This window comes from Pundamilia nyererei, unplaced genomic scaffold (assembly GCF_000239375.1).
Source record: "Pundamilia nyererei isolate P.nyererei 1_Seehausen unplaced genomic scaffold, PunNye1.0 scaffold00074, whole genome shotgun sequence".
Classification (NCBI taxonomy): domain Eukaryota; kingdom Metazoa; phylum Chordata; class Actinopteri; order Cichliformes; family Cichlidae; genus Pundamilia; species Pundamilia nyererei.
Genome location: NW_005187475.1, coordinates 168,064 through 190,533, shown reverse-complemented (window position 1 = coordinate 190,533; position 22,470 = coordinate 168,064). Strand labels below are relative to the sequence as shown.

Genomic DNA, 22,470 nt, shown 5'->3' with positions numbered 1-22,470 from the left:
GAAAGTGATTAAAGTTATTGTCTAAAAATGAGAAACAGAAGACAATTATGCAGCCCTATTTATCTTTTTATTGTTACCACTTTGTCCTCTTGCACTGGCCCCGCCTTTGTTTTCTGCATCTCCTCTGCAATTGCAGGAGTGTGTTCCTCGTGTTTCAGTGGGTGGGGGCAAACCCAGTGCATTCAGTCATCCATCCTTCCCTGGATCGTGTGCTGCTCACCTCTCTAGAAAAGTTACAAAATAATGGGTTGTAATCTGATTTCGGTTGATGTTTGTAGATTCCTGGCCTGTCTTCCCCCTTCAAAGAAAAGAAGTTTGGGTGTGTGAACACCACCCTCTTTGTCGGTCCAGCTGATGGACAGATAACAATTCAGATGTGTCTGTTGCTCTTTGAACCAAGAAGGATGTGCTGGTTACAGGATGTTGCAGTGTGTGCTGGGATACTAGCAGACACTGCAACACTACTGGAACGATAGTGATGTTGATTATAATGGTTGCTTTGATCCTATACTGCATCTGTGAAAATTTCACAGCATTAATATGTCTGAATTTAGTCACAATTTCAGCAATGTTTACTCCACTCTTTTACTTGCAAGTATTTGTAGGGATCCACCCACGTATATAACCATGAAGTGGCTGTTTTTTATACCCTAACAACAAAAACAAGTTCTGGCTTATATAAATTCAGGAAAACACTGACTAAAGAAACCCAACCTTGTTATTTAAGTTAGGAAAAAAAAGTGGCCTGAAAACATCAGACCAGATCCAACTTGAGGAATCGGAATTTCTTTGCCTGATGTGAAATTAAAAGAAAGAAACATGATTGCTACAACAATCCTAAGATGAGCTATTGGTGATATACTGTACCATAGATTTCTCTGTTAATTTTGTTGAGTATATTATCTTCTATGATAGCAGTCCACTAAAGCAGGTGATCCAACATAACATTCACAGGGTTCAGTTCCACCCCTGCAGACTTAGATAAATAAATTTCATTCTCCCATCAATCACGATAAAGGAGCGAAGGCCTCATTCCTGCATAAAAATTCAAAACCGATGTCTACCAAACACGATAATTCATTGCGGCGCAGTAAGAATGACACGCAGTTATTGTTGGTTTGAAGGCTTCATGTGTTTATCTCCTTTGAGACGCATCGAACATATCATATGAACTTAAAATATGTATACAAAAGATTTCTCACGTTCTCCGAGTGGGGTTGCAGCTGATTATTTTTGATTTTTATTATGCGGGACTGCTGACATCAGTAGATTTGGTAGAGTGCTTGCCTCCAGTGTTGACATGCTGTCACAATAGTTTATGATGTGAAATGAAAAATATTGCAGACTACAAAAAAATGCCCCTCGTCCTATTTGTAATTGCCATGTAAAGGTCGACGTGAACAGCTTTCCCCATGGGGTTAAAGGAAAATGAGTACAAAAAAACTAAGTACAACTCTTCATTTCTAAAATAACTCTTAGGGACCTTTAAGATCTAATTGCATAGGATTGTACAGAGAGGACTTTTTCTTTGAGTGAGCCTTAAAAGTGGGTTTATCCTCCAACGCTTCTCTACAAGTTAAACCAGCCTCACAACAAAGGATTACTTGTTCCTCCTCACCTAGAAAACCACAGCAGCACGGGGAAGCTGTTGTTTCTTTGATACATACATTATCAAAAAATACAAATGCAAATGCGACTGAAAAAGCTAAAGACAACCTTCGCGCAGTGACGGAGTAAAGACTGTCAGTTGTCAAAACCGTTTCCACAAGAGAGTCTTAGTTCAATATTGAGATGTCGCGCATTTCATCTAAGATTTAATTTTCTGCTTGACTCTCGGAGAGAGAAAGTAATCATACGAACGTGTGTCATCATTTAGACAAGTTGTCATCCCAGCATTGGAATTTCAAAATGGCAGCAAACATCTGTCATCCCCAGATTAGACTCTCCATCTCTCCACAGGTGAAGTATGGTATATACTAACAAAGATTTTGATCCAGACAGTTTCCACTTCTCAAGCTCTGCGATTCCTATTGGCGTGACAGTAATTTGTCAGATATGTACAGAAATGTAAGCTTTTATCAACCAGCAAGTAAGATGAACTTTTCAGTTTGAAATCAGGTGCACACACATCAGTAACAGAGAAGAAATCCAAAATAGATTATTTCAGTTCTCTCTTTCATAAAACATGCTCTTAGCTGTAGCTAATTCCAGTCCCATTTAAGGTTAAATTGCATGTTTTATAACCGTCTGGTTCCTCAAGCCATTACGAGTATGCAGTGGAGACAATTGAAATGATTGCCATTTATCTCTCACATTCAAAAACGGACTAACAAAGATCATGGATCTCATCAGTAAAAATCTATGTGTGCAATCATGCATGTGTGCATGTTCTTGAGCATCGCGGGACTGAGGTTTTATCCAATTTGTTAAGCCTATGAATAATAATCAGTACCCTGCACAAATGTATTATATGAGGTTTTCAATGGCTGTCAGCTGTGTATTATGAGGCGCGTCACTTGCTGCACTTCTGCATAAACAAGTCTGGCATTTTTCTCTCTATAGCTGCAACTCTCTAAAGATCAGACCACGTTTTATGAGTGATCAGTTCAGAAGACTTGGTAATTACAAAAGATTCACACAGGTCACAATAACAGAGAAAACAATCTGACTGATTAACACGTAAAAGGTTGTACTTTTCATGTCTTTGTTACAACGCTGAATAATCTATCGCAGCGCGTTGGAAAAGACAAGTCAGCTCAATAGACTGATATAAAAGATGGATGTAGTGACTGTGATATTTCCCTCTTGTTAGTAAACTCTGTGTTCTGAAGCCTCCGTTTTAGCTTTTATAATGACAACCATCTTCATTTCCTGGAACGAAATGTGGCCATGTCTTAACAAACAGCTCATTAGCCTTGACAATCTAAGAAAGTGATTTGTAAAATAAATAAATAAATAAATCTAATTAAAAAATTCTTTCACCAGATTTTAAACATTTTGACATTACGGGAAAAAATCGGAATTTATGAGGACTGACCCTTTTGGAACAGCCTCAAATGGCCATAAAGAGCAGCTGGCGTTTATAGCACTTCTACAGTGGCTTCATTGTTCTTATATTGTGTTTCCTGTTAGCAGCCTTCTTTAATAGTGTCTGTCACCATCTGATGTTTCCTGTAGCTGCTTATAAGCCTTGCAAAACAATCAAAAGGAAATGTAGACCACCACTTCCTCCAAAAGCCTTAGTGCATCAACATTGGAGGAAAGTCTTGGTTGAATAGCCCTATTCAGGTCATGGCAGAGCATCTCAAGGTCAGTGCTCTGACTTCATTTTCCACTACTTTCCACTGCTCTGATTTACCTCTGTGCTCTGAGTCTTTCCATTAAGTTTTAAGTCATGGACCGAAGCTATGTATTGTCCTGAAAGATTACTTGATGTATTCTTGAATTCATTGTTTCCTCAATAATAGAAGGGATACAAACTATCTCCAAACCATGATGCTCCCTCTGTGAAGCTTTGTGTTTGTGTGTAGTGCCTTTTCCCTGCAAGCACTGTGGATTTTTACTAAGAATTATGTTTTCTAGATGAGCATCAAGGTCATTTAAGACATGGGGGCATGTTCTATTTTTTTAGTGACCAGTTGTTTCCTTTGAGGTACCTTTCCATTAACACCCATGGTGTTCACGTGTCCTAAAGTTGACGCATGAACAAAGATTTTAGCAGGTTGCAGACATATCCGCAGGTGTTTCCTGTTTCTCCTGGCCTCCTTTTCAGCTCTTTCACCTTCGTCACATATTGCACCCCTGGTGTGATCTTTGCAGGACTTTCACTCTTAGGCAGTTCCTTCATTTGTTGTCTTATCATACACCAGAAACACCAAGGCCCTGTGACGGTTGTTATCATGGTTCACACCAGCCAGTCTTTCTTGAGAAGATGAATGTTTGTCTTTGATTATATATTCCTTTGGCATGCAGAACATGAGATTCTAGGGTTTTTAAACATAAAAGTCAATAAGGTTTTTCCACATCATCTGTCTTAATGGGCCTAAAGCCGCTATTGTTTTGCCCACCCTCAATCCCCCCAAACCTGTGAAAATTAACAGATCACATGACTGAAGTTCAGACAGAAAGTCACATGATATGCTTTTCTCATTTGTTAGAGAGGACTAGACTTACAAATGAGCCAGTGAGGAATTTAGCTTGTGGCAAAAGTAGTATTTAACTTTACTTTGTAATGCAAAACTGCTAATACAACAATAATAAACTATTACTACAAGTAATGTGCTCCGTTAACATGTTTGAAGAAATAAAAGTACAAATGTATTGGTGTTTTATTGTTGTTGTTGTTTTGTATGTGATGTTATTAGCTAATCATTGTTGTGTTGCATTTATGCATTGCTGTTGGTAGTGAGGTGGGTGCAGAGAGGCGCTTAGGCATTTTATGATGCTTTCAGGTAATTCTTAAAATTCCTCATTCAATACCATACCTACTTGTCTGTATTTTGGAGAGATGGTGGAGAATTTCGTCTAATAAATCCTACTTTTGTGTATATTGCTTAGGAAAGTAACAAGCTCAAATTCCCGTGTGTTACATTCCACTCAAACTCTCTCCCCGCTTAGTGAGAAATGACGGTTTCCGAGGCTGTCAGCGGCTTTATACCACGCAGTTATTGGGATACGCCCACATCAGAGCTCCCACCACTCACAGGGACGAACGTGATTAGGTCATCGCGCCTTTCAGTCACGCCCATCTACTGTGGCTTCCTGTGTGAGCCGTTGGACTCGCTCTATCTGCAGCGAGTCTCCGGCATGGACACAAGCTTCACGGCAGAACTTTTCACAGGAGATTTTATCGCTGTTGTTTTCCATCTGACACGGCTCGTATCACTCGGAGATGGATTTCTGAACGGAATAAGCCGAAGCTGAGCCCGACTCTAGTTAAATCTCCCATTTGAAATCGTTTTTTGTGTGTTGTTTGAGTTGTTAAAGGAAGAGGGGAAAATGCCAGTTGCAACTCTTCTGCCTTTTACCGCGACCCCGAATAGGAAGTCTGCCAGCCCGACTTCTTTCAGGTTGACAGAGAAATTTATTTTGTTATTAGTGTTCAGCGCTTTTATAACCCTGTGTTTCGGGGCAATTTTCTTCCTTCCGGACTCCTCCAAGCTGCTCAGCGGAGTTTTCTTTCATTCCTCCGCGGTCGAAACGAACACCCACACCGGTCCGGACAGCAGCGACGCGGGTTCGGCTGGAAACGACGACAGGCTCCTGGCAAAAATCAAGAAAGACCACGAAAAGGCTCTGTTAGAGGCTAAGGATACTCTACAAAAACTTCCCGACGTGATACAAAATGACATTCTAGCTGATAAAGCGAAAGTTACAAAGGAGAGCATGGGTAAAGGTGCGAAGGATGGCAATAATTTACCTTTCATAGAGTACCACCGCCCGCCAGGGGCGACGGGACTAGAACCCCAGGACCCAGAAACCAGGGAGAGACGGGCTAAAATCAAGGAGGTAAGGATCTGGAGAGGATTCTTGTCAAGCTGAGCTCCTTCTAAAATCCAATATTTTAAATGTGCCTTGGCCTGTGGCTGTTTGGAGTCATGGGAGAACGTGACTCAACACGTTATAGGGATTGTTCACAACCTGTCTGCTATTCGGCACATACATAAAATGCAATAAAAGAACTAATGTAAATGTAAATTTAACTTTAGCCACGACAGTCTTGTTATCCCGAACCGCTGATTTACTTCACGCAGAGCGGTGGGAGTTGGCGAACACCAGGTACACAATTAATCATTTTAGTTAGTCGAAACAAACTGTGAGGTGGTTCTTATATCCGAAATTCACAGGATATATGTTAATGTTTATCTAATTATATTTCCGCGTGAAGAGATCTCTTTATGCTCTTCGGTGTACTTGGCAGTTTAATTAGGGAGCTTTTTGAACGCAGTTAGTAATACCGTTTTGCCTTTCCACTACACCGGGGGAAAATCAGGAATGCTTGCGAGATCCACTGCCCCCCTCCGGGCTGACCTACCTGTCTTTCAAGTTTCCCAGTCTCAGGGGGTGGTGCAGAATCAACTGGTATTAGTTGGTATATTCTCGGATGGTGGCTGGGAGAGGGGGGTAAAACACACCTTTTGCATCCTTTCATAGATCTTTATGTGACCTAGATTTTCAGTGAGCTCCATTATTCCTAACCTAAAAGGATTTGTTTTAAATAAAGAACGAACGTGTGCGTCTCTCTAATTAATAGTATTAATTATTGCAACAGAAGCTTAATTCGCTCTTGTGTTTATTTACAGTGGTAGTGTCACAGCATCTGTGTTTTTCGTTATTGAATGTTTTTTTTGTCACAGCAGATGGAAACAACGTTAGCCTTGTTGCCTGCAGCAGGGTGAAAATACCAACAGGTAGCATGTCTGCTATTATTGTGTTATGCCAGTGCACAGTGTGCGTGTGTAGAAATAAGGGGAAATCCCAGCCTTGAAGTCACAGAGGTGGTTTCAGGCAGCATCTTATGAAAGCAGCCAACCTGCTGTTTCATCTGTGATATGATCCTCGCAGCGCTCGACTGATACTAAAACATCCTCACTAAAACGTTAAATCAGATCTAAACCACTGTGATAGTGGTATGTGTTTGTGTCATTTTGAAAATGTGCATTGCAGGTGATGATCTCAACACTAAACGCATGTTTTGAAAAGTCCAAAGAGGGACTTTTTCTTGATATAATGCAAATGGATTTTGGTGCCAAGACTTGGGAGAATCTATAAAAACAAAAGCATTGGAGAGCAAAGAGGTAGGAAGAGGGTCACCACAGCTCTTAGGGGGTTAAAGGTACCAAACTAATATAGTGCCTGTCCCCTTGTGCTTCCAAAATTCCTTTGACACATTGGGGCATGGACAAAGGGGCCTTTAGGGTTGTCATGCGGTGTCTGGGGACTCCAGTTTATTAAGCCAATCCTATGGGTGCTGAATTATATCTGCGCATGTAGTTTTTTCTTTGTTTTATTCCTTGAGGTGGTCGTTGAGGAGGCTGCTGCAGTCTGCAGGCAGCACTGCAGTCAGTCTCTGCCTGTAGACCCGTGGTCAATATTAGCAGATACAAATATCACAGCAGTGGATTCGTCTGACTCCTTAAATGATCCCTGACATTAAACCATGATATTTTTACTCTCAGGAGAGAATTATAATAGGGTTTTTACCTCGATACCAAAAACACCAACCAAATGATCAGGGTTGTTGTATGAAAATATATTTTAGGGATATACTTTACTCAAGAGAGAAATGCATTTTTGGCAGTGGCCAAAAAAAAAAAAAACAAACAGACTCACTAAAGTAACTGTATGGAGACCAGTTGTTTATGAAATCTTGTCATTTAACATTGATGTAGCTTACTGAAGCTTCATAACAATTTAACATGGCATAGTTTCATATTACAACAGGAGATTTTATTGATACATCACTCTGTATCTGTACTAAAGCCTTTTTTCTATTGTCTGTTATTAAAGACACAATGTACTGCAGATGGTTGACAAGCCAAGCTTAAGATGTGTCAAGTGCCATTGAATAAGTCAGAAACCCTGCGGTCGTGCCATCAGCCACATGAATGTGGCATTAAATAAACCATGTCAACAAGAAGCCACTCTCTTTATAAACTAAGCCATGCCAAATGTGCATTTACACGTACTCATGGTCTTCCTGCACTTAGTATCATGATGTTAGGCAAAATAATACCGTGTTAATGTTTGTGTTTTGTTAGTGAGGTCCTAAATCCCATTTCCAACATCTCAGATGGATGTTTATGCTTTAGAGTTCAGCTGTGATTTTCAAAGCGACTTTAATAACCTGGGGGGAAAGTCAGCACACGACTGTCCCATTGAAAACACAATGGTTCTGAACCCTGTGGGGTTTTGAGGTCAGATTTTCGTGTTTATAAAGTACAGTTGTAACACATTGTATTGCTGTTTTGTTTTCAATAACAAAAAAATAATAAGTCCTGTACACAATACTTTGTTTATTTTCTTCCATTTTTGAAAATATCAGACGCTGTGTCGACTTGCATGCATGGTTATAAGTTTGATTCAGGTCAGGTGCTCTATTCAGAGCATATTTTTGAGATGAACTGTAACAACCTGCAGTAGTAAATCATAAAAAGATCCAGTAGTGCTTTAAGCAGTAAAATGCAACTTTTTCTTCATGAGATCAGCTCCTGTTTGCTTGGCAGTAAGAGACTTTGAGCTGTGATCTTCTTTCAAAACAAAATCAGCTGCGTGTTTTATTGTTAAATGAGTAAACTGAGGCTAAGGGGAGGTCACTTTAGATCTCACCCAGACATGCATGTTGATCTCAGTTTCTGTAACTCATAGTGTTGCAAAAATTTAAAAAAAAAAAGGCAGAAAAGTGTGAGGCTTCACCAACCCCAACTTTAACAAAGCGGCTAATAAACATATTGTAATCTTCTGGGAGAAGCCTTCCTTTGAACTAGAAAACAACACTACATAATAGTTGCTTTATGGCTTCTCATCATGGAAAAAAGCATGTGGCATATATAATAAAGGCTCATAAGAACTCAAAAGAAGTGTACTGACTAGATGTGTACTTGTACCGATGAGATGGTTTGAGCATGTGAAATTGGGAATATATTGGAGAAAAAAATGTTGAACATGGAAGAAGACAACAGAGGAGGTTTGTGGATGTAGTGAAGGACGACATGCAGAACCGGCTGTCGGTGTAACAGAGATTGCAAAGGATGGGAGATGGAAGAGATGGTCGTTGTGGCGACCCCTAAAGGGAGCAGCTGAAAGAAGCCTCTTTGATCACCACTGTTGATTTGAAACCTCCAGCAGTAGTTGACAGTTAACAAGTCCAGTAAAAGAAAAAAAAAAAAGAAGCTTTTTTTTTCTCCTATCACACCTTTATTACACTGTAGTAGTGGCTTCAGAGATATTAATATCCTTAAAGATTACATAACAAATATGAAGCTGATTTGTATGAAATTTAAGCACAGATGAAGGAAGCAGTCATCAGTTTGGTTTTGAGAATCACCGACTTGATAAGGATAAGCCCAAGATGATGGATGGATGCGTTGTTCACGGTGGGGCATGTGCTGTATCAGCGCCCTTCTAGATATTTCTGAGTTGATTTTAGCCATTCACGTAGTACAGTTGGACCACACAGGTCTCCAGGTTTGTGCTGAACTCCTCTACAGATCACACTTTTATCTTTCTGCCGTTTCTGTAAAGCCAGTAAATTTGCTGACCAAACACACTCTTACATGCACCCCATGATCTTTTGTGACCTCCTGTGCTTTTTTCTTTTTTATGTGGAGGATTTTTAAATTATCTGAGATCTGCTATCTCCCAGCTAAACTTCACCATCTGATCGAGTTATCAAGGGATCAGCCCTGCACTGAGCTGTCGTGTCAGCGGGCGCATGTTGAGTTTGAGATGGGCAGAGCGCATACAGCATGGGTCGCTCTGTAAAGGATAAATAGTTTGTTGGGAGTGACCGCCACAATCCTACAATCAGCTCAATCTGTTTGTCTGACTCAAATCAGGCTCTCTGGAGAACCCCGCCTCCCCACTGTCAGGACCCCGGGCTTTCACATAGCAAGCTACTTTTCTGTTAATAACAATTTCTTCACCAAGATTAATTGGATAACATTTCAGTAACATTTGCAGGAAAGTCCCCTCCTGGAACGCCTTGCGATTTTATGAAGAATGAGAAATTTATTTTCTACATTTGTATTTTAACACAACCTGGCAATGCCTTGAATAAACTCTTGTTAGCGGTTGAGTTAATGGGCTTATTGCTGACCCGTGTGCTCTGCACTTCCTTTGACGTAGGCTAACCACAGGTAAGATGCAGCTTGAAGCCTTCATTATGCGTTGCTGTGGACATGGACAGCTGGAGACCTGATGGCCAAGTAGCCATTCCTGTTATACTTCTTTGAAGTCCACCACCTGGGGTGCATGCTTAGTTTGTGGATTGCAATGCAAATTCTCCACACGTAACTCCGCGCGTACACAAAAAACAAGCAGGCACCTGGCACCCACCTTCTGATGAAATTTGTCACTCATACCTGAGTGGGCCGTAGTGGACGTGGAAAGTATAATGAAAGATTGAGGGTACTTTTCTTATTCTGTTCGATTTGATTTGATGTCAACATATATTAGACATTATAATGCTGTCGAGGTGAATGTGTAAACCAGTGTTTTTAACATTATTGCCAGCACTGTCTTCTGTAGCTCACAGCGTCTGAAGTTGTTTTTACACGACGCTGTTTAAGCATAGTTTAGCTTTTAAACTTGTCAGTTCTCTAACTGCTTTGGTTGAAAGAAGTAGTTGGATGTATTGTTTCTCAAAAACCAAAAAATTATCGGTGATGGTGGACAAGCTAAAGCTGGTCCTCCCGCAGTGCAGTCGCCTGTATAACATGATAGTTAACGTGTCATAACATTAATTATCAAAAGACTGTTTAGAGTCACTTTCTTTTTTTGTTTTGTTATGACTGTGTCAGATTAAAGAGGCCATTTCCCAGTCTGCAGTGAGCTGCATATTGTCCACAGCTCTTGTTGGTAGGCAGCATTCTGTGCACCATACTGTGCCCTCCCCCGTACAATGTTATGCAAACACAAACATTAGGGAAAACGCCATCTCCGTCTCTTTAAGTTTCAAAAGACAGAGGATGAGGCAACAGTTTGCATTTATTTGCACCTTGTACTGTGGAAATTTTATCTTTCAAAAGACATTTTTAGCTGCTTTTTTAGCCCAAACAGTCCAAGCATTTTTTTTTTCTACCAGTGAAAAATGGTTTGTGCAAAGGTGAGCACAGCCTTAGTTTAGGCAAAGCTGCACATAAGAATGCAAATTTCTGTATCAGTTTGATAAGGCACACAAACACAGTGTTTCACCTACAAACTCTCCTGTAATAGGCCTACATGATGTCTGATTATATCCATAGGAGCAGGTAATTGTCCAAAAATAGGAAGTGGCAGTCACGTGCCTTCTGCCCTCCTGTGTTTAAACTCATGGTTCCAAATTGTGTGACCATTGTCTTTGAGCATTCTCATATGGCTTCAGGTGATGTGTGTCAAGTCAAACCAGTCGAACGAGTATGTCACCTAACATGAGAGGTTAGCTGCTGCTAATAAGGTGACTCATCAACACCAAAGAAACGTGGCTTATTTCAACAAAGAGCTCAGGCTGAACCAGAGGCAGCCAGACTATTTATTGGACTGTGTGAAAATGTTTAATAATGTATTGGAGACGAGTAAAGTACTGTATATGCTAATGGAGAGGTGACACGCTTGCAAAAAACAAATTGCAGTTGTCATGCTATGTGCAAATTCTACAAGGGGGCTGTCTGAAATATAATCAAAAGAAGAAGTGAACACGTGTCAGATCACATAAAGGCTGTGAGTACATTTTGGCATGCTATTTGCTTTGCCTTGGGCACAGAAAGTTTGGAAACCACAGGCTTAATAAAACTGACTCTTTCTAGTAACGCCTGTGAGAAAAAGTGACTGCAAGTTTTGTTCCAACTAGATTCTCCCAGCACTGTTTAGAGTTTGTGTGAGAATGTCAAAAAAGCAGGGACTGGAAAAGCATGTGGATACAGCTTAAACACTGCAGGTCAAAGTACATTTGAACAGTAACAGGCAGAAATTTAGCCACAGATCAAATACATCACATGACAGTTTGAAGGACATGTCGTCCTATTCATAAAACCATGTGCAAGGTATCAGTGCTGGAACTCAGACTGTTCTCTAAAAAGACTTTTCTCCAACTGAAAAGCAAAATCTTTGACAGCTGCTGGTTATATGCATGCCCTGTATATACAGCAAACCTCGTCTAATGGCAAACACATTGTCTTGCCCATTCCCCACGTTATAATGCCTCATAATCCATATCTGAAGGTTCACACATTTTCACTTTGGAAAAATGAGCCACTGTTATCAGCAGACACCTTAAGCTGAAGTATTTAAATTTGTACAGGAAGATGAGGAGTTAGGGCTCTGCTAGAAAACTTATTTAGAAAGGTTAAAACTATTACTTGAAGTTTTAACTCTACTTGAAGGCAGAGTAGGGGGGTCATAGGATATTATTAAAATATAGGCAGAATTCATACAGTTTCTCCTGGAGAATTCAAGTGAGGTTGTGAAGTGAAGTCGGTATCGCCTCGGTGCGGTGACCAGATACATTTCTGATCTACTGTGCCCCTTCGTAAAGACATACCAGCAGTATAAAGTGCAGACATAATTGTTCTTATGGTTTGATTTTGAAGCCAGACTTGAATTACAACCTAAAACACATCTTGAAACTTTTCCTTTCACGCTGGGGATGTCCCCGTCCTTAAAGACTCAACACTGAAGCTCTATATTTTGAGGAAGATTTTCGGTGCAGTGAAAGAGTTGTTGCAATGTATTATGCATACACTCACCTTTTCTGCTCTGAGCAACTGCTGCTGTCCTAAGTGACTCATCATCTTGTTCCTTGGTGAGTGTTTGTGTGTGATGAGGTGGAGCTTGTTGTTGTTTAGTATGCAGATGAAATGTAAATGAGTGTTTGGCTAGCTATAAGGACAGTGTGCCTGCAGTATGTATCTTAAAGGACACATCATCCTGTCAGTCCTGTTACCTCTGTCAGCACAGACTCGTCTTTAAACTTTACACAGTGGAAACTCTAAGGAGGGGCTTGTGCGACCACATCCTGCTGTTCAGAAAACGACGGATAAATGCTGGTTTGTAAAGGTCTTTGGCTATCACGCATCAACTGCTGAGCAGTGATGAAGCATTAGTCTTCACTTTCTCTTCTGACATCTGTACAAGCCAGTCATTTCCTTCCCCCTTATTTTCTTTACTTTCCTCTGTTCTCTTCATCCACTCTTCTGCTACCTTCTCTGCTTTTAACAATTCCTGTGTTAAGGATTCAGTTCAGTGGTTTTTGCCCACTCCCAACACAGTTATGTGCTTTACACTGTGTCTGGTGCTGTGTGTGTGCATGTGAGTGTGGGTGTGGGTGCGTCTTTGCAAGCAAGCATGTGTTTCACAAAAAAGTAAAAGCTGCTTTGCCAGGCTTTGGAGCCTGAAATAAAATTCCAAGTCTTTTTTTCGGGCTAACTTGGCAGCCTCTTAGTCCTATTTCTGTATTGACCCTGTATGTGTGTGTGTCTGTGTGTGTCAGATAGAGTTACTGCCAGCCCCTCCAGGTGCTCTGTTTAATTGTCTAATGGCTATAATAGCTGAGGCCCACAAACAGCCCAGCAGCCTCCTGCATAAGTGTGTGTGTTTATATAGAGTAAAGGACTTGTGTGTTTGCCAATCCTGACAGTGGCGCCTCTCTTCAATAGCAGTGCCATTATTTTGAAAAGACATTAGTCATCAATAGCTGTGTTTACTTGGAATCTTTCATGTCAATAATCTGAATAAAACCCGATCGAAATGGAATTGCCTGACGTAACGCTTTAATCTGAAGAAATTGGCTCACTTGGAAAGTAATTTAATGCTTTAAACATTTGTATAATTTGATCTCCAAATGGAGATTTGTCATATAAAAGGCCCTTTGATTGTGCTGTTGTTTTATTTAAAGGCTGTCTAAATCGTCTTTACATGCACTCGTATTTAAATGAAATCGATAGATGTCACATCTGTTTTCCAGTTTCACAAAACTGTCTCTATGTCCGGTAGAAAGGAAACTAACATCTGGTTTACTTTTTCTTCAAAAAGCTGTGTAATTAATAGAATTTTTATTTGAATTTCTGTTTTAGCTTCTACTGATTATTAAGATAGGATAATGATTGTTGTCCTGCATCTACTTTGTTCTCTGGAAATGTAGATATTAAGGAAAAAGAGGTCTGAATTCACTTCCCACCAGGCCGCGGTATGTTTAGTTCAGTTTACATTTATTTATTTTATTTATTCAGTTCGTAGTTGTACTTCATGGAAATGCACTTTTTTTTTTAAGCCTGTTTTTTTTCTTCTTCTGTTTTTAAAACATAAAAATATCACAATTTTTCCAAAGTATATCAGTAGTGGAAGTAAATTCTGCATGAAACTTTGTTTTAAATTGTGTATTTTGTATTTACTTTGAAGATTGTTCTCCACCCTGAATGACCCTCGAATGACAACACATAGTTTCGGCAGACTTGTGACATATTAGCTTCAGCTTGTGGCGTTTAAGTTAGACCTAATTTAATGTTAATTGTTGCACACTGCACTTTTTGACACCTAGTAATTGTCTCTGACTTTGAGTGTTTATTCTGTTTCTACAGAAGAAGGCAGCTCGGAATTGGAATAGAAAAACCACACATTTGATCCAAGCATAAAATATGTATCTGTATAGAACAGAACTTTCACAGTGAAGATTTGATTGTAAATTCTAATTGTTAATGACTAAAAATGGTGTATGTATCAGGATGTGTACTTTCTACCTTGTGAAGACAGATTATACTGCACCTCTACCCTGAGGCCAAGACACTGGGTGGCACGAAGGGCCGAGAAATGAATACTGTATTAGTGTAATAAAGTCACTGTGGATATACGGTCCTAGTGGATAGCCCACAAGCCTTTGGATATTTTAAATCCATATATTAATATAGATCGTTACTACAAGGCTCTTAAAGAGTCAGTAAGGATTGATTGGTGCAGTGTTTGGGTTTCTGGAAGGTATATAGTAGTTTGTACTGGGAGAGGATGAGGATGAATGTACATGTTCCAGGTCTCCTGGCTGTGAGGTCTCTCTAATGACTCAAGGTGAATGATAGAGGTAATTCTGCATATGCGCACATACACATGCACGCACACACATACTCATCCTATTGCTGTATGGGTGTCATATTTATGTCTATGTGTGTCTCGTAGCCTTTGTATAGTCAGATCATATCACAGGGTGATGCCCTGCATCCCACACACAACAGACCTAAATGCACTGAGGGTGTGGTGTATATTAAGCCTATAGCCTGCATCCGTCTCAGTGTACATCGAGGCCTTTACTGCTGTTGTAGCATCTATCCTCCCAGCTCCTTTTTAGCTCATGCATAGTTATTGGTCTGATAAGCATACGTAAACTGTTTTTCTGCCATGTGTAATTGAAAGGCTAAAATATATATATATTTATATATATTTATTTGTTGGGTACACTGGTCAGACAAAACAAGTAATTTCAGTGTTTTATTTTCAGCTTTAGAGAGTCATGACATTTCACTAGCGAGTGTCATCAGTTCACTGTGAAAATTGGGGGACAGATTTACCAATGCTGAAAATAGTTTGCATGTTAATATTTTGCAGCTTTCTCACACATACACTTTACTTTGTCTGTATATTTTAACAACTCATTCTATTAGTTTTCTGGGTTTTCTTTTTTCTATAATCATCTGAAGAGCAAATGAAATAACTCTCTCTGCCCTTGATTGACCTGTGAATCTTCCCGTTCCCCAACGTGCTCATTGTTTTGATAGAAATCAGTGTTTTTCCCCAAAAGTGGATTTCATTCCACTGTGGGATAGATGCTGAGCAGACGAATGCCAGCTGCAGTCCACGATGGTGGATTAGTTCATCCACAGGGTGAGAGACTAACTGGAATTGCAGCTGATAATTTCTCAGTTATTTATTAGCTTCATAGCATCGACTCTAAATCAGTTTGGACTGTGGATCTAGAGATTATGGCGTATAGACTGGCATAAAGTCGAGGTTATTGCTTATTGCAGAACTAATTTTGATTTACAAATCTTGGTAAGGTATTAATAAGTTAAAAGCATTTTACACTGAGCTTCATTTCAGAGGTTTTGATGAATTAAGATGTCAGGCAATGCCACTTCAAACTGTTAATACTGCATGTTTTTAAGCATTAAGTGATGTTAAATGAACACAGTTTGCTGCACAGGATAATGATGTTTTGTTATGAGTCATATTGTGAATCTGGAGGTTTGAAATGTGCCTTCACTCATCCAACAAAAGTAAAATTTTCAGTCAGCTAATGCGGCAGTGCCTTTAGCGTAGACACCACTAAGAAGCTAGCTAAATGAATTGTCAATAACGATTCATCAGTAACCCTTCGTGGGCCCTCCACGGATCATCCAGATCACCTCTGTCTCCTTCAGCCCTCTCTCCTCCCTCTCTCCTCCACTTACATCATATTGTTTAAGCTTCCAGAGTGCTTGCAGTCCAACCATCAGCAACAGGCAGAAACAAACTGAGGGCTTTTAAAACTGTCTAAACAACACATGTATTTGTAGTCCCACATAAAAAGATCTGAAATGGATTTGCAGGTTGGTCTAAAGGAAGTCTTGTCGTGTTTCAATTGGTACTCTCACACTCAGACTTCCAGTGTACACCGGCTGACATTTTTACCTAAAGGTGAGCTTTGCCTCTCTTTACCAAGTCCTGTCGATACACCACAGGCTTTGGCCGGCAGTAGGTAATAAAACTGGTTTTTGGCATTGGTGTGTATGTGTGTGTGTATATTGTTTTCTTCATCTTCATGCTGTGGGGAATTGCCTATTGACAGATTTCACTGACTCTACCACTGTGACTGTGATTTATCTGAGAGCATTGCACGTGGATTCTGTTCTTTTTTCCCTACAGTCATTGTCTTTGTTTCCACTCATGTTCCCGTTCTCTTTTTACAAACAGAAATCATAGTAATATATGACAGGGCTGTATTTTTTTTATTTTTGTGTATCTGACTGTACTTTGATAAGAAGGCTTCTTGTTCTCCGATCTACAAGGTTTTTAATGTGAAACATTTATAGGGAGTGTGTTAACTGCAAGGTAAACCTGGAACAAAGAAAGGAATCAAAACTTATCAATTAATTAGCGAGCTACAACAACAGTGATGTTGAAAGGAGAAATTAGGCTGCTCAGAGTGCACTGGGGCATTCAGTATGTCATGAAAATGCATTTCATTTCATTCGACAACTATTATATGGATAATTAGTCCGTCTCTTCGAACCTGACTGTTGTTTGAAAGCAGGCTTTTGTCGTGTAAATTGGACTATTTGTAGATAGAAGCTGAAAAAAAAAATGGGGAAAGAATGGGAAAGATGCAGGTCCCAGGCTGGTTTCAGATCTGGAGTGCATGCTGTGGATTTTATTTTAGATCATTAGCTATCTGCCGTGGGAGTGCAATATTATTAGCCTCCTTTTTCCTTTATACAATAATATATGCTTTGTGGTGCTGCTGCATGGGACTTTGGGTGAACACATGCATGTAAAACATGTTAATCACCATCCACACTTTTAGTGAGATTAGTGAGGCCAGGAGGTGAGATAAACAGTCAGAAATAAACAATCTAACAGTCCGAGCTCATTATAAGTTACAGATTACATTTTAAGTAACTAAATTGGAAAATCACATTTTGTTGAAACCAAACCAAAAGAGAGAATTGAAACAGAATTATCTTAAACGATTTAAGGTCGTTTAAGATAAGAAGATATTTAAATTTATGCCAAGATGCATAAATTCAACACTGTGAGTCTGCTGATCTCAACTAAACCAATATTGTTCTTTGTTGTAATGACTTTCATCTTTAGTCTAATCACTTTGTTTTAATAGCATTAGCCATGTGAGAGGAGCTCGTGATTAGAGTATTTGTGATAACAATTGGATACTAATGACAGAAAGTCAAGAGAATAGGTTTGTTGAAACAGGTTTTTTTTCTTGTTAATCATCACTATATGATAATAAAACATTTTTATGAACCACCTACATTAGAAGAATAATTTAAGATTGTTAGAGGATGGGCTTCGTCGCTCCTATCTGACTTTAAAACTGAAAATTATATTAAATTCACATCGATTTCTTTAAAACAAATTGATTTAACTGTTTTCGTAGATTACAGCGGTGCGATCTGTACCCTTTTGTTAAGTACCGCAGTCAAAATGGGTCATCTTTGTCATTCATGTAGATCTGAGGGGGAAAGTTAATGACAGTCATGGGGAAGTATTTCTCTGTCATGGCTTTCATTGTCTGCACGCCTGCTGCAAAGGATTTTTGAAAGCAAACAGTGGGATAATCCCCTGACTGTTAATTAGCATGATAAAAATGTTTGTTTTGTTTTTAAGTGTGAGGAAATGGAGCATGGGCTGCGTGGCAGGTAACTTTAACTATCCTTACAGTAAAATCAACCAATAAATCAACATTTTAAAGCTGGCATTTAAAACCCTTTTCTTCTCAGGGTGGTTTACATCTTTGTCACATTAGTTTTACCCTTAAAGAGCTCGCACCCCTGAGCCCTTTCGCGTTCTGACACACAATGATAGATGAGAACTGAGCTAATCTAGTTAAAAGTTTCTTCCCTTTATACAACTTTCATATTTTACATTTCATGGCAGCTGCAACAAACAACATTGATTTAAAAAGATTGAAAAGACCAATATTCCCATGAGGCAGTTTAGAAGGGCTGATTTCGTCTCAGAGGAATACTGTTTTGTTTGAAGTTCAGCATACAGTAACTTTGTATTAGGATTCTGATAATGCATCTATGATATATTTTCTTGTGTTATTAAGGCAAGCTGTAGGTGGATTTCTGTTTACTGCAGATAAGTGATTTTAATTCTGGTAAGCATTATGGTTGTTTAAAAAGTGCATAAATATAAACACAGAACAACAGTCGTCTGATATATATTTCTTTATTTGTAAAAAATAAACCCTGAACACAACATGTCAAAACTAGTCTGCGGTGGTGTTTTGGTGGATTGAAGTTGCTCTTTATTGTAACATTGCCTGGAAAATGAGACAAAGTTCAGGCCATAATGATCACATGTCATTTGATAAGAGGCCACAGTCAGCTGATCGTGTTTCCTATAAGGTTAGGTTGCAGCTCACTCAAGTTTCCTCTTCATTCACTGGTTAGCTTTGATGTCAGCACATCTTTATATGCTACTCAATCACGTAGACAAAGTCCAAGAACACTAATGTGCAAATTCATCTCCTGTCAACAACTGGTCTGCGTATTCTTGGCAACCATCAGCTTTTAGAGGCTGGCACAAACAGGCTGGCAGCTTTCAAATGCTTGAGTTGGTTTGGATTTGAAGCCCTTCAGGCTGTGTTCTCTGTAGGAGATACGGTATTTTGTGACCAAGCTTTGTAGCCCACTGATGGTGAATGCTCTTGGATATTCAATATTAATGTGTCTCAAGCACTCCAGGGGTTATGGCCGGCTGATTCTCTTCTCGTAATCCAATTCAGACTAATACCCAGAATCACAAGCTGTCAATCACATACTCCATTTATTTTTCAATCTCCCCTTCCTTCCTGCTTGCCCTTTTTTCCCAGTGTGAAGGCTAGCATTTTAAAACTGCAGCCCCTGACTTCTTGCATATTATATCAGCTAAAGACCTGCTGATCTCCTTTCACAGGAAAAGATTGGAAGGATTTTTTTTTGGGGCTCTTGCAGGGAAAAGGTTGTGTAGTATATTGTGATTCAACAAGTGTGTGGCTGTGTTGACCACAGAAAAGACCTTGTCCTGCTTTGTACTAACTCTTATTACAAAGTAAGAAACTTTTACTGCTACTGCTGTTATTGTTGCTGCTGCTTTGCTGTGGTTTTGGTTTGAATCTGGATGCTTTGTCCTTTCATTCAATCCAAACAGAGCAGCTGAAATAAGTTTTAAGAGCTCAAGCAGCATAATAACGTACATGTTTAACTGATTAAATAGTTTTGGAAGTTGGACCATGTTATCCACCAGTATCAGTCAAGTAATAAAACACAGATTAAAAACAGAGTTGATATATATTTTTCTGTAATTTCTAAACTGGTGCATCCATGTACCATAGGTTGATACTGATTGCTGTCCAGGATCATCAAGTCATCATCAGGCATTTGATCAGGATGCCTCCTGGATACCTTCTTTTCAAGGTTTTCTGGGTTGACCTAAATAGGATGGAATGCTAGGTTGGACTCCACTTGGTGGAGAGACTATATCTCTCCCTGTGAATGCCCAAGGATCACCCCATAGGAACTGGAAAATGTTGTTGGAGCAAATCCATCCATCCATCCATCCATCCATCCATCCGTCCATCCGTCCATCCATCCATCCATCCATCCATCCATCCATCCATCCATCCATCCAGAATTAAACAACAGGGCAGTGAAAGACTGATGTTTTGGTGAAATTATGTAACTATATATACCATCTATTTATTTATGTTGCTGATGATAACAAAGTCAACTAAAAGGATTGCCTTGTTGACTTGGAAGTTCATGATCAATACTGGAATACTGAGATCAGTATCTTCAGATGTAAAGCCAAGATGCAGTTATTCTGAAATACTAACAAACTAATGACATCCAAAAATATTTCAGAAGACTTCTCAATGCCTGCTGTGAAGGAAGCAAAATACTGCTTATCAAAATCCACGCCTCCTGTATAGAAATGTCTCACAAAGAGGGTGTGCAGTGCCATAGTGTCTGTACATCACAGTGAATGTCAAGTTTAATGACTGTGTGGCTGTTACTTTGGTCATTAAATTTGTTTTCTCTTTGTTTTTGTACAAATGTTTATCAGGTAGTAACAATGCTTTTCTCTTTCTAGAAACTTTCCCAGTACCGCTTTCCTGCACTTAAAAAAACAATTACATGCCCAACCACTTCTGTCACATTTATGCCATCACCCTAAACTTTTAGGCCACCCACCACATTCTCCCTGAACATAAGATGCAGATAGTTGTCCATGCAAAAAATTTTAATTGCTGTGAATCTTAATAACTCAGGTCAGACAACTCACACCATTGTATATGTGGTCATGCTTTTATATAAAATTGCTTCAAATTGCTTCAGATGTCACTGAAGTAAAAAAGAAAAAGAAAATCACATCACATGGCTTGCAGTTTTGTATTCAACAGTAGAATAAACTTAGAGGTTAAACCCCAATTTGTTCTCTAATGTGAAGGTGGGTACTGTAAGACTAAGTCGTTTGCCTTCTACCTACCTGTCTTCTCTTTATTTATGCCCTCTCTGCTTTTCCCCCAGTGGTTTGAACTTCAGCGTGGATTCTTTTTTCCCCCTCCTGTCAGACACTTGCACTGGCTCTGTGCTGTAATGTGCTCAGTTCAAATTACTATGGAGCGAGGCAAGCCAAATACACAAGCTAAATTATTCAGCCCAGCATCCTGCAGCCACTCTAACACATAGGAGAAAGACGAGTGTCTTTGTGTTATAATGGTAATAGCTGAGAAGTTGCATTCAGTGTGTTTTGAAAACAGTTTAAATAAATGGAGTTAATGAGGCTTGAACACGGAGATGTTTGTGGGCATTTTGCAATTTTACTAGAGGTATTTAAATAGAAGAGTCAGCAAAGGCATGAAGCAACCATCCATCCAGCCATCCGTCCATCTGTCCATCCGTTCATCTGTCCATCTTTTGCAGCAATTCTAGATATGGGTTGTAGGGGTCATAGACCCAGACCCCCTTCCCAGCTACCTCCTTCAGCTCACCTGGGAGGATACTGAGGCATTCCTTTGCCAAAAGGCATACTCTCTACTGGCTTTAGGGTGGGACCCTAGTGACCTTGTCCTGGTTTTACCTTTGGGTCTCCTTCTAGTTGGCCAAAAGTTTCACTTATAAGGCATTCAGGAGACATCACATCAGAGATTTATTGAGTGCAAAAGGTCATTATCACCAAATAACTACATCCGTGTAGCCATAATGATCTCAGTAGCTGTTTTCATAGCCATGAGCTAAAACTCCTGTCACCTGATGTCGACAGTTATGACTGTGAACCTCGGTGTTTAAACACATCTACCAAACAGCAATAAATGTATCCCCGTGGCACTAGACATTACCAAACTCCACACCTTTCTCTCCAACTCATTATCTTTTTTTCCTTCTTTATGGATTTACCTGTTTTATAGATTTTTCTCATAGCAGACAGTGTTATGGGCGAAAAAAATACAAGCATATCTAATAACATCTATAAAGGCTTTGTTTTGCCTTTTAAGTGAGCCAGTAAGTCAAGCCGGTGAGTCAATATGCACACTACCGAGGCCGTGGTATTATGTCCTCCCACAGGTTAAATTCTCCAGCAGCAGGAGCCGGTGCCCTCACATTACCCTCACTGAATGGTATCTTTACTTTAATGGTCACATAAATAAAGTCGGGGCATTTATGACCCATCGAGAACTACTGGAGATGACTTGCGCTTGTGTGTTTGTACCACAGCGAATGTAGTTTATATTACTTACTCTCCGAATCTTCAGGTATCTTTGTAGAAAAGTGGTCTTGGAGAGTTCTTGAATTAATTTATGGGATTTTCTTTTCCCCCACTAAGGAAAAAGACTGATTATAACTCGGAAACATTGAGTAATATAACAGAAAACTCTGGAAAAACAACTGTTATTTCCTGTTTTGGTTTCTTCTCTAACCTCTAAACTCTGTGTATGTCAGTGAACATATGTCTATACTAGAGCTGGGCGATATAAGATTTTTTTCATATCACGATATGTTTTTTTCATTTCAGGCGATAACGATA

General features: G+C 39.5%; 1 protein-coding gene across 1 annotated transcript in view; it reads left to right on the top strand.

The window, feature by feature from the left end:
• Window positions 1-4,794: 4,794 nt before the first annotated feature.
• The window catches only part of man1a1 (mannosidase, alpha, class 1A, member 1), a 156,553-nt gene continuing 138,877 nt past the window's right edge, over window positions 4,795-22,470 (top strand). The window contains exon 1 of the mRNA XM_005737206.1: window positions 4,795-5,508. Within this exon, the coding sequence (XP_005737263.1) occupies window positions 4,999-5,508 (510 nt within the window). The 5' untranslated portion in view covers window positions 4,795-4,998. The remainder of the gene's footprint in view (window positions 5,509-22,470) is intronic.